Source organism: Salarias fasciatus, chromosome 16, assembly GCF_902148845.1.
Source record: "Salarias fasciatus chromosome 16, fSalaFa1.1, whole genome shotgun sequence".
Classification (NCBI taxonomy): Eukaryota; Metazoa; Chordata; class Actinopteri; order Blenniiformes; family Blenniidae; genus Salarias; species Salarias fasciatus.
The window spans coordinates 4,037,002-4,051,311 of NC_043760.1; the positions used below are offsets into that span (position 1 = coordinate 4,037,002).

General features: G+C 47.8%; 2 protein-coding genes across 2 annotated transcripts in view; both read left to right on the forward strand.

Annotated features, from left to right (window-relative positions):
- The window catches only part of LOC115403360 (trace amine-associated receptor 8a-like), a 1,086-nt gene extending 5 nt beyond the window's left edge, over window positions 1-1,081 (forward strand). The window contains exons 1-2 of the mRNA XM_030112226.1: window positions 1-174; window positions 256-1,081. The exon at window positions 1-174 is cut by the window's left edge and continues 5 nt beyond it. Of these exons, the coding sequence (XP_029968086.1) occupies window positions 2-174; window positions 256-1,081 (999 nt within the window). The 5' untranslated portion in view covers window position 1. The remainder of the gene's footprint in view (window positions 175-255) is intronic.
- A 5,058-nt stretch (window positions 1,082-6,139) lies between these two features.
- On the forward strand, window positions 6,140-7,282 carry LOC115403452 (trace amine-associated receptor 13c-like). Its single transcript, XM_030112346.1, has 2 exons — window positions 6,140-6,312; window positions 6,472-7,282. The coding sequence occupies exons 1-2, from the start codon at window positions 6,140-6,142 to the stop codon at window positions 7,280-7,282; spliced, it is 984 nt and encodes a 327-aa protein (XP_029968206.1).
- Window positions 7,283-14,310: the final 7,028 nt, after the last annotated feature.

Consider the following 14,310-nt stretch of genomic DNA (forward strand, 5'->3'; position numbering starts at 1 on the left):
GATGGAGAGCTTCCAGGAAACTGAGCTCTGCTTCCCTCAGCTGCTCAACTCGTCCTGCAGGAGGACCGTGCGTCCTCGCTCGCTGTCCTTGCTCATCTACGTCGCGCTGTCCTTCATCTCGCTGCTCACCGTGGTTCTGAACCTGCTGGTCATCATCTCCATCTACCACTTCAAGTAGCTCCATGTTTTTTTCCTCTCTGTTCTTTTCGGTCTGAGATGCTGTGAGTAATGAGCGCTCTGCTGATTCCTCCTCAGGAAGCTCCACACTCCCACCAACGTCCTCCTGCTGTCTCTGGCCGTCTCCGACTTCTTGGTGGGCTTCATCATGTTCTTCCAGGTCCTCCTCATCGACGGCTGCTGGTATCTGGGCGACCTGGCCTGCAGCCTGTACTTCCTCCTGGACTACGTCATCACCTCCTCCTCCGTCGGGACAGTGGTGCTCATATCCATCGATCGCTACGTGGCGATCTGCGACCCGCTCCGCTATCCCGCCAAAGTGACGAGAGGCAGAGCGAAGCTGCTCGGCTCGCTGTGCTGGGTCGGCTCTGCTCTCTGTCACGGCCTGATGCTGAGAGGCAACGTCCAGAACCCGGGCCGGGTCAGCTCCTGCGCCGGGGAGTGCGCGGTCGTCATCGATCACGCCGCTGGAATCGCCAATTTCTTCCTGACCTTCGTGGGTCCCGTGGCGGTCATCGTGGTTCTGTACGTCAGAGTGTTTGCGGTGGCGGCGTCTCAGGCCCGTGCCGTGCGGTCTCGTGTCGCAGCGGCGGCGGCGGCGGCGGCTCGGGGGTCAGTGAAAGTCACGGTGAATAAGTCTGAGATGAAGGCGGCTCGGACCCTGGGCGTGGTGGTGGTGGTGTTCCTCCTCTGCCTCTGTCCGTACTACTGCGTCACGCTGTCGGCCGACGACGCCGTCGTCAGCGCCTCGTCGGCGGCGTTCGTCATCTGCCTCTACTACCTGAACTCCTGCATCAACCCTCTCATCTACGCTTTTTTCTACCCCTGGTTCAGGAAGTGCACCAAAATGATCGTGACTCTTCAGATCCTGAGTCCGGGATCCAGTGAGGCCAACGTGCTGTGAACACACCCAGACACGCAAACAGCCGCACGCCGTGCAGAAACACTCAACTGACAGAAAACTGCGGTTCTATCATCTCGTCTGGCATTTACACACACCTGATCAGCAGATCGTCAAGTTTCCGAGCATCCCTGAATGCATCACAGCAAGCAGCATTTTGATTCTCATGTCTTCTCTGAAAAATGGCAGAAAATCAATCATTTCCTGTCAGTAAATTCTGTAAAGAAAAAAATCTAATATTTCCAGCCCTCTTGGTGCTTTCAGTAAACCCTGGAGGATTCTCATACTCCCCATATTCATCATTCAAAGATAATCTTTGAGCTTTGCTTCCCATGCCATTGACTGAGAACTTATTACAGGACAAACTTACTATTTTGTTAATAATGACAATAATATCAGTCTCATAATAACTCAGACTTCAGCAGTTGTTTTGTCTTAGACTGGAAGACTGATGTGCGCCTTGAAGTCTGTTGAGCATTCAGCGTTTTGACAGTAAAACTTGTTTTTTCTTCCCTGAATGATTTCTTGCGTTGTGATGACGTTCTGCTGCTCAGCAGACCCTGTTGCCCTTCAGCCATGTTTGTCCTGAACCCAGAGAGATGAAGGACGTCAGACTGCAGTGAAAAATGAGACCGCAGTCAGTAAAGATGTGAAAGAATAAAAACTGGCCTGCAAGTTGAAACCTCTGAGGAGGTTTCCTAATTAGTAGATTCTTTGAATGAATGATTTTTCTGATGTTCCTCAGGCTCGTATGCACTAATTCCTCATTTTTTCAATTAAAAAAAAAGATTTCATATTATAAATTCAACTTGTTTTCTTTTGTCTCATGACTGATGGTTTTTGAATTGCGTTTCACTGAATGGAGAGTTTGACCAGCGGCCAGCTGAGGCCATCTTGGGTTGATGGAGGTGCAGGATTTCACCGTGCAGAGGGAAAGGAGAGCGCAGTGAGTGACGACGTGACAGAAGCAGCAACCGGTCGGCATTCAGAGGGTTTGAATAAACAGATAAAAACTGTGTTTGTGGTTAAATGATAAAATCAACCAGCAGCACTGATGCCTGAGCCAACGTGAAAACCACACTGCTGGCAGGATTTCAGCCGTTTCCGTGGAAACAGACGTCATTTTGAGAAGTTCTCTGTGTGAATACAAGACGTCTCCGAAACAAAAACCCAAAATCTACGCATTGCAACATGAAATGATAAATGAGAAATTTCTCATATGTTGCTTTGTCAAAGTGTTTTATTTGTGTGACATTTTCTCTCAGTATAATTCAACATAAACCAGAAGGTTTGAGACCAAATCAGCCTGCATGCGGCTCCAATCCGGCCCACCGAACCAACAAACACATTTCAAATAACTTCAAATGAAATGGTTTTCTTTATTTTAGCAGATATCTTCAGGGTAACAACACAGGAGAGACGAGCTGAGGCATCGGTGCTGTCAGGGGCAGTCTGGAGAAACATGCAGCAGGAAACAGCAGCAGATGAAATTTCAAAGACATTTCACCGCATTTTCATTTTTTCTTCATGAAAAAGAACATTTGAAAGCAAACATGGAAACTGACCCCCGTTTCCTTTGACCACATCAATATGGACGAAATGGTCTTGAAGAGACATCCTGCTGCCCATTTATGAAGGTTTTAAATCACCTTCCAGCTACTGGGAGTAAAATAAGCAACTGTTAATACGACAATGAACGTTTTCAGAAAGTTCCACATTTTTAAACAACAACACAAAAGTTTAGAGTTTTCAATTAGAAAATGGGAATAAACGTGATTGATTGGTCACTGGGAATCCAGTCATTGAACAGGTTAAGCTGAGAGCAGAACTGTTTGATTTTCAGGATTGACTTTACTGTTGATGGACTGATTTTAACGCACCTGCTCACCCTGTGATTATTCATCATCTATTTTCTATTGATCATGACCTGACCAAAAGAAAAACCTCATATTTTGATCAAATCAAACGGCAGACAGAGCAGAGGGAGCAAACACATTGTGAGACAGTCACTGCCAGCAGAGTGAATGTGCTTAGTTCACAAAGCGTTTCTTCAATATGGCTGAAAAACAAAGTTATCTGTCTCATAGGTGGAATAACCATAGAGAGAAAGGCTCCCCTCCTATTGATGAAACCACACCAGACTCCTCTGCTTTAAAATGAAGGCTGCATTACACTCTGTGGAAAAGACAAATCCATACCTGGCCATTCAACGGAAAATCAGTTCAGATTGGATTTTTTGTGATTACAGGAAATTCTGCTTAGAAAACTAGTGACAACTTAACTTCCTGTCAGCAGCTCAAAGAAGATCCTGTTTTGGATCTGCAGCCTTGAGTTCTCAGGTAAGCAAACGTTGGCCATCTTCAGTCATGAGTTCAGTCCTCAAGGGTTTGTTCTTCTTTCTTCCAACATTGGAGGTGCCTTTGATTTGTTTGTTGCATTGGAAAATAACATTTTTCACAGTCTCTTTCTTGTGGATGTGAGGACGATCGGGTTCATCTCGAGGAGTTTCATCCTCTCAATGATTAAAAAAAGGTTTCAGTTTCTTCAGTAGATTTTTCCTGGCCCTATATGACTCACGATGTTCTAAATCAGGAAGTGAAATCACAATATACAGCTTCTTCCTCTCTTGACCTTGCTCATTATTGCAATGTTTATTACTTGGCAATAAAGGAAGTGTATACAGTGATATGTTGTCTGAAGTTTGTTTTTATTAGAAACCTCTGGAATAATGAAAGCAAAAATGTTTTTTCCAATCTCATGATCCGTAGATCAATTTTAAAAAATTTGATGAACACTAATACAGTAACCTCTGTGGTGGTCTTCAGCAGCTGGTCATGTCTCTCTGCTGCTGCTCTCCTCATTTTGGACTCACTGACTCCTTTCCTTGTCAAACCAAGGGTCTGTGCTGGTTCCTCGTCCAGCTCTCCCTCAGGCCACCTCTCCCAGCAGGACTCCAAGACGTGGCCGAGACCCGGTCTGCTCCAGTGCAGCCTCTGCTTTCCACTTCCTACCGATCTGGACTGGCACCACAGACCTGGTCCCTTTGGGGTCCACTGACTCATGGAGCTCCAGGAGCTCCTTTACTCACAACCTTGACCTCTTTCTCAATGGACTTTAAGGAGAGGCTCAGCTCGCAGGTATTTCCATAGAGGATGATGTTGCTTCACCTCCTCGACATTCCAAACCATCTCCTCGAGTAGCGACTGACTCTGACTCCGGTTCTATGATGGTTGGTGACAGGAAACTCACAGCAGAGCAGAGGTCACAGTTTCCTTGGTAGAATCCTGCTTTGGTAGATCCACGCCTTGAATTTCCCTGGCTGGTCAGACTGAAGCCATCCCTCCAGCTCACCACAGGTGTTCCTGATGGAAGCTGTGTCTCTGAGGCTGTTGACCAAGAACTTCCCCAAGCTCTTCATCAGCTGAGAAATGGAACTTGTCTGCAACTCTGGTCTTTTTCAGGACCATGACTCTTGATTTTGCGGTCTGGAGTCACATCCTGGCCCATCCCATCAGCATCTCAAGCCCCTTCAGGATCCATCAGGCACTGACTTGGTAGTCATGGTCAGGTCATCCATGAAGGCACGGATTGGCTTATGGTGAATCCAGAACTTTGACTTTGGGCCCCGACATTATAGTTCAGCAGCATGTTCATTGCTGGAACAGGATCACAGAGATGGTGCAGCCCGTCATGATTCTCACCTCTAATCTGTGCCACTCGGATGTTGTTGGTCCTGCTGAGACCCTCAAGTTTAAATTGCTGCAGTAATCCATGGTGCGGTCTCTTACTGTGACTGGAACATGGCACCTCTCCTATGCCTCGAGGACCAGCTTGTGGGGAATTGAGCCAAAGGCATTGGCCTGTGGTACTGCTAGGCAGGTGTACCGCTCCAGTCAAACTCCCCACCTGCCCACCTCGCCACCCCGGAGCGGGTCATGGTATAAACAGGGGAAACCTGTCCATACAGCTGGTCTAACCGTGGATGGAAGGTTCCACCGGTGAGTGGACCATCTGCTCATCCAGAATAAATACTACTGTAGCCTTGTTCATCCAGGAATCATAAGAGATTTTAATGTGGCCCACCTCCCCACAGGGAGGAGGACCTGTAGGGGTTAGCCACAACCCCGAGAGAGAGAGAGAGAGAGAGAGAGAGGGGGGGGGGGGGGGTTTGACGTGATTCCTTCTGGAAAAGTCTTAATATTATGTCGTAGTTGAAGTTGACCACTTCAGCGAAATTAAGCTACTTGCAACTTAAAATAAAAGAGTATTTAAAAATTTACCAAAGGTTTTGGGCCAGTTTCAGCCCGTCCATTGCTCCTTCTTACAGCCAGTATGCGGTCAGCAAACACATTAGTCAGAAAAACACTCAGTACCCACAGCTGGACCACCGATTCTCTCTGACTTTGGCACTTTCACAAGCCAAGATGGCTGCCTTATATTTGGTAAGCCCCTCCCACATGACACATGAAACACCTACAAAACGGAAATAACATATCTCTCATTAGTTCATGATATCTCGCTGTTCATATCACACTGCACAATGAAAAAAAATGCACAAAATTAATCAGATAATTAGAAGAAAGTCAGGAGGCCTTTTTTCCTGTTAAGTGCCCCTATAAGGCTGAGGCTGTAGCTGCACCCCTGTTTGGCTGCTCACATGTCTGACTGACAGCAGCAGTAGAACAACACAGCGTCTGGTGAGCGTCTGTCTATGAGTCAGTGAGGAAGACTGTACGAACCCTCGTCTGGACTACAACACTGTTCAGGGAGGAATCGGTGAGGTTTGAGAGTGGTGCAGAGAACCAGCAAAAGTTCACAAATGTTTGGCAGGAAGGATGGGTGTGTGTGTGTGTGTGTGTGTGTGTGTGTGTGTGTGTGTGTGTGTGTGTGTGTGTGTGTGTGTGTGCATGCGCACTGCCAGCATTCAGTGACGGGGTCGCTCCATCATGGAGCGAGAGAGAGAGGTGGGGGCGGTAGATCAATAGAGAGAGAGGGCGGTTTCTGGGGTTGATCAGAGGAGAGTCAGAGGACTCAGCAGCTCTCTTCCTCCTCTCAGTGAGGATGGACGCTGCAGAACCAGCTGAACTCTGCTTTCCTCAGCTCTTCAACTCCTCCTGCAGGAAGCCTCCTCCGTCCACGGCCACGGCCGTGCTGGTCCACGTCCTGCTGTCCTTCGCCTCTGTGCTCACTGCTGTCCTCAACATGCTGGTCATCATTTCCATCTCACACTTCAGGCACATCAGTCTTCAGACATTAACACGCTTCGCGTCATGTTGTTCATGTGAATGTGTTTCTGTCATGTCTACAAATACAGAGTTTAGAATCACTTGGTGGCCTCCTCACATCATGGTGTGAGGAGTAATGTCTTCCTCCTCCTCCTCCTCCTCCTCCAGGCAGCTCCACACCTCCACCAACCTCCTGCTCCTCTCTCTGGCAGTGTCAGACTTCCTGGTGGGCCTCCTGCTGATGCCGGCTGAAATCCTCTCCACCGAGGCCTGCTGGTTCCTGGGTGATGCTGCGTGTGCTCTGTATTATATCGTAGATTTCATCATTACCTCTTCTTCAGTAGGAAGTGTGGTGCTCATATCAATCGACCGCTACTTGGCTGTCTGCGATCCCCTGCACTACCCCAACAGAGTCACTCTGAACAGAACTAAAGTCTGCATCTGTCTCTGCTGGGTCTGTTCCTCCATCTATAGCACCACCCTCATCCTGAGAAACTTCCTCCGACAGTCGGATTCTCACGGCGCCTGCAGGGGAGAGTGTGTGGTGATCCTCAGTAACGCCACGGTCGCCGTGGACTTTGTGGTGAACTTCAGCGCTCCCATCACGGTCATCATCATTCTGTATCTGAGGGTGTTTGCGGTGGCGGTGTCTCAGGCTCGGGCCGTGCGCTCTCACGTCGCAGCACATCAGCGCTCCCTCGCCGTCAAGAAATCTGAGCTGAAAGCAGCAAAGACCCTGGGCGTGGTGGTGGTGGTGTTTGTGATCTGTCTGTGCCCTTATTACGCTCCGTCCTTCATAGGTCAGGGTGTGGAGGAAAGTACCTTCACCTCTCCGTTTGTGCTCTGGCTGCTGTATTTGAACTCATGTCTGAACCCTCTGATCTACACTATGTTTTACCCCTGGTTCAGGAAATCCATCAAAGTCATTGTGACACTGCAGATCCTGAAGCCCAACTCTTACCATGCTAAAATACTGTAGACGATAACTGATGAGGTATTTCAATCAAGAAGAAGATGGAAAAGTGTTTTTTTTTTTTTTTAAATATTATTTTAATTATTATTGATCCTGTTTTGTGTGTTCATGTCCCAAAACTTTAGGATTGAGGCCGTCATGCTCCAGGCCTTTTATTGAATCCATCAGAGACACTCGGTCATCGTCAACCGCAAAATCAACCACCAGGCCGAATTGGGAATTGGTTTGTTGGTTTTGAGCTCTGTTGTTTCTGATAATTATCTGTATTAGTACCTCGAAATCCTGCTGCTGCACAGAATGGTTGTCCCCTCTGAGATATTTCCTCTCTGGGGAGGGTTTCCTCTTCATGTAGGATTGCTGGTTTTTCCTCTAAGAGATCTCTGTGCTGTAATTGATGCTGTATGAATGAATTAAATGAGATGCATCCTTTCATGAGCTGAATTTCTTTAATCATCCGTCCACTCTGCAGTTTGAAACAGTATAGTGAAACCCAGCAGCGGACTGGTGAGAGGCCTGGAGAGGCACGTCACTTTCTCCTTTGTAAACGCCAAAAACAATAAAGGATTAAACGTGAATGGACTGCATCCACTCTGTGCCTGGAGAACTCACTCCCCGAGAGAGATACACAACAGTTCCCACAAACAAAAATGTCACCAAAAACAAAACTGTCCACAAAATTAAATATGTCTCCAAAAGGAAAAAAAAAAAACTCAGCAGGCAGATTCACAAATGAAATGCTCCAAAAGTGAAGTCAGCTGGTTAGCCACCACTTTTTCCAGGATTTTTCAAATGAAAGAAATTTTTTTTTTTTTTATTTTTGGAGCCTGCAGTTCTAAGGCTCCCGGGATCAGAGTCAGTGTGGTCAAATAAGGCAGAAAAGGCACTGAAATCAAATCACTCACAATGCGTCTCTATGTTTCCACAGTATAAGTACAACTTGACAACATAAACAACAAGTTAAATAGAATAAAACAGTGATCACTTATTTAAACATCTTCTACTGTTAAGTTGTCAATATCTATAATGAGAAATAAAACCAAGTCTAGAGTATGACGTTTTAGTCGGGCCAGAAGCGGGCTGAATAAATTCAAAGGAGACCATAAGAGTTGTCAGTTCAGGTGCCGTAGTGCAAGATGGGTCGGGAATGTGGCGATTAAAGTCCCCAAGGATCGGCACCCTCTCCAATTTAATTCTCGAAGACAAATCCACAGTGAACTCATGTGTGGCTAACTCTTCACTGAGGTGGTCTTGAAGTCCTCAGTAGAGGTAAATCTGGAGAGAGCAGTTGTTTAACTGCTGCCCATAGCTCAGGCCCTGATCTCCTTATTGAATTCACCCAAGCAGCAGGTACCCTGGCAACTGAGTGTGCATCGATCCACAGGCTCCGTGCCATTAATTTGGTGGTCGAAATTTCTCCTCATCTCCTGGGTGAAGACTTGGTAGGTCTGTAAAATCCTTGGCTGGCTCTCCCACTGATGATTACTGTTGCAACAAGACATCATCAGCAGGGTAAAACTAGCCTGTCTCATGACGGTCTAAACCCAGTTCACGTTCCCTATTAGTGAGTGATCAATTCAACGCTCGGTGAATTCTGCTTCACAATGAAAGGGAGAGGTGACATGCTGACATTCAAGGATGAAGAAAGTTTGGGGGGCTGCTGGCTCAGGGGGGTGCATACCTGTCTGCGGCGGTGGGGTGGGGGGGTGGGGGCGGCAGTTGTGGGTGGCGGGGGGTCCTGGATGTGGGGTTCGGTGTTCCCTTGCCTTCCGGGGGTGTCTCCCACAGGATGTGACAGTTGGATGACGCGGGAATGTGAGTGTGTTTGGGGTAGGATGGACTGTGTGTGTGTGTGTGTGTGTGTGTGTGTGTGTGTGTGTGTGTGTATGTGTGTGTGTGTGTGTGTGTGTGTGTGTGTGTGTGTGCTTGTTAGCGTGAGAGTGTGTGAGTGTGTTGGAATGTGAGTGTGTGTGTGTGTGTGCGTTTGTTTTAGGGATGAGTGGTTGTGTGTGTGCGTGTGTGCATGTGTGTGTGTCAGTATGAGTGAGTGGGTATGAGTGTTGGGTTGGGGCGGGGGGGAGTGAGGCGGGAGAGGACAGGGGGTGGGAGGGGTGGGCCGGGCGGTGGACGGGGGGGTGGGTTGCAGGTGGGGGTCGTGGGGTGGGGGGTGGGGGGTGTGGGGGGGTGGGGGCTGATGCCCTGGATCTCGGGGTGCATGGCCGGAGCGCTGGGGGGTGTACTGGCCTAGGGTGGGTAGCCGCCCGTGTGGGCTGGTTCTCCCGGGTGGGTCATGGCCCTCCGCCTGGGTGGGGGGTTGGCTCCTGGGCTCTTGGGCCTCGAGCTCTCGGCCCTGCCCGCCCCGGGCGTCCGGCGCCCGGGGTGGACCGGCTCCTGCCGGTCGTGGCTCCGCGGGGCCCGGGCCCCGGGACTGCCGGGGTCCCCGGCCGGGGCTTTCCTCTGCCCCGTTTCTGGACTGGAGCGTGGGCGTCTGCCTGGGGGGGCGGCTTGGATCCGGGCTCTGTGATGTCCGCCGGCTGTCTGGGCTCTGAGGGCCTCTCTGGCCTGCTTCTGGCCTTCTCAGAGGTCAGAGATCATATATGCATGATCACTATCACCATCACTGTCACCATCATATTCACATGATCACGTTGATCTTTAATCACTCTTCACATACTCGGTTACCTTGTCTTCTTGTGGTGGTTAGAATAATGGTGATCTGTAGCTGACCTCTCTTGATGCACGCCCCGAGTTTACTACTAGTTACAACTAGCTATATTAAAAAAAAAAAAAAAAAACGGTTTGTGGTGTCCTTGCATTTCCTTCCTCCCCTACACCTCCTTTTATTTTTGTGGCCTGGTCTGTTCACTAATATGGTTCGGAAAAAAAGAAAAAAAAAAAATGTATGTATGGTTCTGTAATTTTCTGTGTTGGTTGTCGGCTCTGTTTTGGTGTTGTCTAGATTGGGGGTTTGGGATTGTTCTAGGTTGCGTGTGGTGCGTCGACAACACTGTTTTGTATTGTGACTTTGTACATAGGTTGTGCCCCCCCCCCCCCCGTTCTCCCTCTCTTTATCTTTCTCTCTTTCTGTCCCTGCTCTCTGAGCGTTTCCGTCCCGGTCCTGTCCGGCAGCCATGCCGGATGCCAGCTTTAAATAAAGGCAGCAGCAGGAGGAGACTCAGTCTCCTCCTGCTGCTAACATTAAAATCTGTTCGGATAGTAAAAGGCTACAATCATACAATATTGCACGCCCCAGCTGCCGAACAGGACAAGGGAAAAAAAAAAAAAAAAAAAAAAAAGGATGAAGAAACAATGTTTCTATGAACGCTTGGCCACCACAAGCCAGTTATCCCTGTAGTAACTTTTCTGACTCCTCCTCACACTCTGGTCAGTCCAGAAAAGAGACCGATCAGTGACCGATCAGTCCTTCCCAACTACTTGTCAGAATTATTTTTATTCCATTATTTAAAATATACTGTGGCAACATTTTAACGAGCAGCAGACACAGCAAAGGACAACTGAGTCTGCTCTTTAGTTTCACAAGCACACGAGTTTGTTGTGAGAATGACTAACCGAGTGCGAACTAGCGCTCTGCCCAGAGGCGCAGGCCAGGTCCCTCCCCCAAAGGTCCCCCTGACCCACGGTGCACACATAAATGAAATAAAAATAAAGGAAAACATGGCAACAGAACAACAATAAACAAACACACCCACAACAAAAGGAAATGCAGACAAACCCAAACACACACACACAAACTGGCCCAAAACAGCCCAAAACTCAGTCCCGTTTCCCAGGGTCCTTTTTTTTTTTTAATCACGATGCGGCTGCGGCGCGACGATTTGCACAGTTTTTTTCGTGCCGGCTGCACCACTTCTCCTCACGTAGCAGGCGGGGGACTGGAGGACAAACTGTGTGATTATGGTGACTGACAGGTTAGAGGTGGAGAATGGACCTGGAGCTTCATGTTTGACATCTTGTTTGAACCGAGTAGCTTAGCTACGAGCGCGCAGCGCGAGCGGCTGTCTGGTCACGTGACCAGATGGGAGCGTACCTATGTTCCCCGGGTCCTATGTTCCCCGCTTTGTATGGGACAGGGGAACATAGAACCCTTTTTCTAAATAAGGGTCCTATGCTCCCCGCCGTGCACTGAAAGTGTCTGCTTGTACAGCGCAGAACCTGCAGTGGCGCATGGAAGCGCTCACGCATCACCTCCAGGTATAGAGAATTAGTGTAGGCTACTGTCAGTTTACAACTAAATTATAATAACATAAATGGTGTGAAAAATAAATAAACTAATGTAATAAATCTCAACACAACAGCGAACACGGTATTGACAGCAGGAGCACTGCAGTGTCTCCAGAGGTGCCAATTACAGATTCAGGTAAAATATTATATCCTCCATCAAAGTACAGCAAACCATGTGTTTTTCGGTTCCAAAAATTAATTTTTTAACGAATATATTTTCCTGAATAAATACCTTTGTCCTGTGGAGCCTGCAGTCCCAGAATCAAATGAGCAGGGCGAGGACGGGACCGTGTGGGGAGGTGTCTATCCTGGTGCGCAGCCGGGAGACTTATTTTACTAATTTTAATATGTTCTTGATTATTATTGACGATTAATGATACAACTATTTTGTGTGTGTTGGCGTGTGTGTACGTGTTTATCAGGGAAATGAGTGCGCGGAGTGTGAGTGAGAGGTGACGCTGCTGAAATGCGCACCGTAAAAATTAAATAAATTTTAAAACCTGATTTGAGGCATTAATAAAGCAGACATGAGGCATTAAAAGGTTTGCTGATATTTATGGCTTAATATTTTGTTTATTTATCTTAATTTCTAATACATTAGATTACAGAAAAAAAACCTGTTGTGCTCCTGCGCAAAAACACAGCAAAATGTATGACGGTCTGGTTGACCGCTGCGGTCTTTGGAGGGGGGTTAAGAATGCTGGCAGTTCTAGTGTTAATCATTATTTCCCTCCATTCCGATATTGACATTCATCTCCACTACAGGAATAAGTGAAGAGCTCATTCCCTCAGGTCATTCATTCATTTCGGCATCTCCGTCAGGGTGAACCCCAACTGTTCAAATGCTCAAATAAACCTAAACAAACCTGGGAGGTTAACTGGGAGACTTGGTTAAGCAGATCTCGGTTGTTTTCCATCAGTTTCTTTCATAAATAATCATGTTGTTCTGGTCTTCTTGGTTGGCTTGCACATATTGAAGGGAAACATTTGGTTCTGTTCTGGACTTGCAATCTACTGAGCTCATCTTGGTTGGACCATACAGTTGCAGCGCATGCCAGAGGCTAAGATGTTGAAATTAAGCAGGAGCAGTAGACAAACAGAGCTTTATTTGACTGACTGAGTCTCTGATAATCCATCCATCCATCTTCTACTTCTTATCTGGGACAGGGTCGCGAGGGCAGAAGTTATAGCAGGGATAGTCAAGTTCTCTTCCCTCTAGATGTCATTCTCTTTCTTTGGCCACTCTCTTTCTCAGACATGCCGAGTTTTGGGAGACATACTCATTAAGCTGGATGTGGTGGATGGAGCCATCTATGTGGCCTCATTCACTGCATACTTTGGTGACTCGCCTCTCAGTTTTAATTCCAACTAGTCATCAAACATGGCAAACTACATACAACACACGCATCTGAAGGACATGGCACATCGTGTTAGGTAGGCAGGGCTGCTTGAGTAGATGGGACTGCTGGTTTGCCTCGCTCACAACATGGTGTGACTCCAGCCCCTCAGTTTTTTTGCAAACAACACTTGCTGTACCTCATCACAACTGATGAGCGAGGGAGAGGAGGGCAGTTGGGTCCTACTCTCCTCTTTCCGGGTGCCTCCTGGTGCGGGGGGAGGATGGGGATGGGTTATTTCCCCATAGGGCTGGGGTTTGGGCTCACTGTGGCCTGTGGGACTGCTGGCTCCGGCATACGCAAGGCTGTCCTGCTTGGGGGTTTGTGTTACCCTGGCTCCCGGGGTATGCTGCTAGAGCACTAGGGGGGTGCTGGCCCATTCCCAGTAGCTGTCTGTGAGGGCTGGTTCTCCTGTGTGTGGTCATGGACCTCTGCCTGAGTGGATGGGGTCAAGTCTTGGGCTCTTGGGGTCCTGGTCCCTCTCCTCTCTTGGCAATCTGGGTACCATAGCCCCCTTGCTGCTGGAGGTCCTAGCTGTGGCCTTCCTCTGACCCCTCCTGGACCGGTGCCTGGTATGGTGACTGGGATCTGTGCTTGGAGATTGCTGCTGATCATCTGGGTCTGGGCCTGCTTCCTACCTTCATATTTGCATGATCACAGTCAGATTTGCATTAATCACACTGCACTCTTCATATTCTGCAGGTGGACTCAGTCATTATGTTGTCTTGTGGAGTGTTAGACTAATGGCTATCTGTATTAGGTGTTTCCCGATGCTCTGGTTTATAATATGATACATATGTCCAAGACTTGCATGCCCCAGATAATTACCAGCTATATTTCCTCACAAAAGTCCGTAGGATGTTGTCTCTTGTATCACTGTGCAGGTGCAATAGCCAGTCCTCTGGTGTATTTTTTTCTCATCGAAGGATTATTGTTATCATGTACCAGTATTCAAACTAATTTAAAGGGACTGTATCATGCTTTTTTAGCTAGTCCAAACCCTATTATAGGCATTAGCATGGTAATAGCTTATTTTTGGCGCTAAGGAAAAGTCATTTTTTGTGAAATAAAAGAATTTCTGTGGCTAATTTTGAAACCTGGAAGAGAAAACGCTGTTTCACTGAAAATCCCGCCTCTCCCCCTGTGGACTTTGACTGACAGCGTACTTCAGCCAATCAACGCTTCAAAACAAATACGCTGGCTAGATTTAGCTCTTTAGCTTTAGCTTCTCTACACGCAAAGACACACGAAAACATCTTTTCTTGTTAGAAACTCACCAAGCGCAGACCCTTCAGACTCTTGCTCTTGCTTGATTGTTGCTTTCATACGATGGTTAAAGTTTATCTCCGTAATCGGAGTTACGAAAAGCAGCAACGCTGATTGCCGAGGGCCTGCGGG

Excerpts from the sequence above, each read along its gene's own strand:
- LOC115403452 (XM_030112346.1), top strand. The coding sequence starts at position 6,140 with ATGGACGCTGCAGAACCAGCTGAACTCTGCTTTCCTCAGCTCTTCAAC. Across the intron at positions 6,313-6,471 it reads ATTTCCATCTCACACTTCAG|GCAGCTCCACACCTCCACCA; the intron begins GCACATCAGTCT and ends CTCCTCCTCCAG.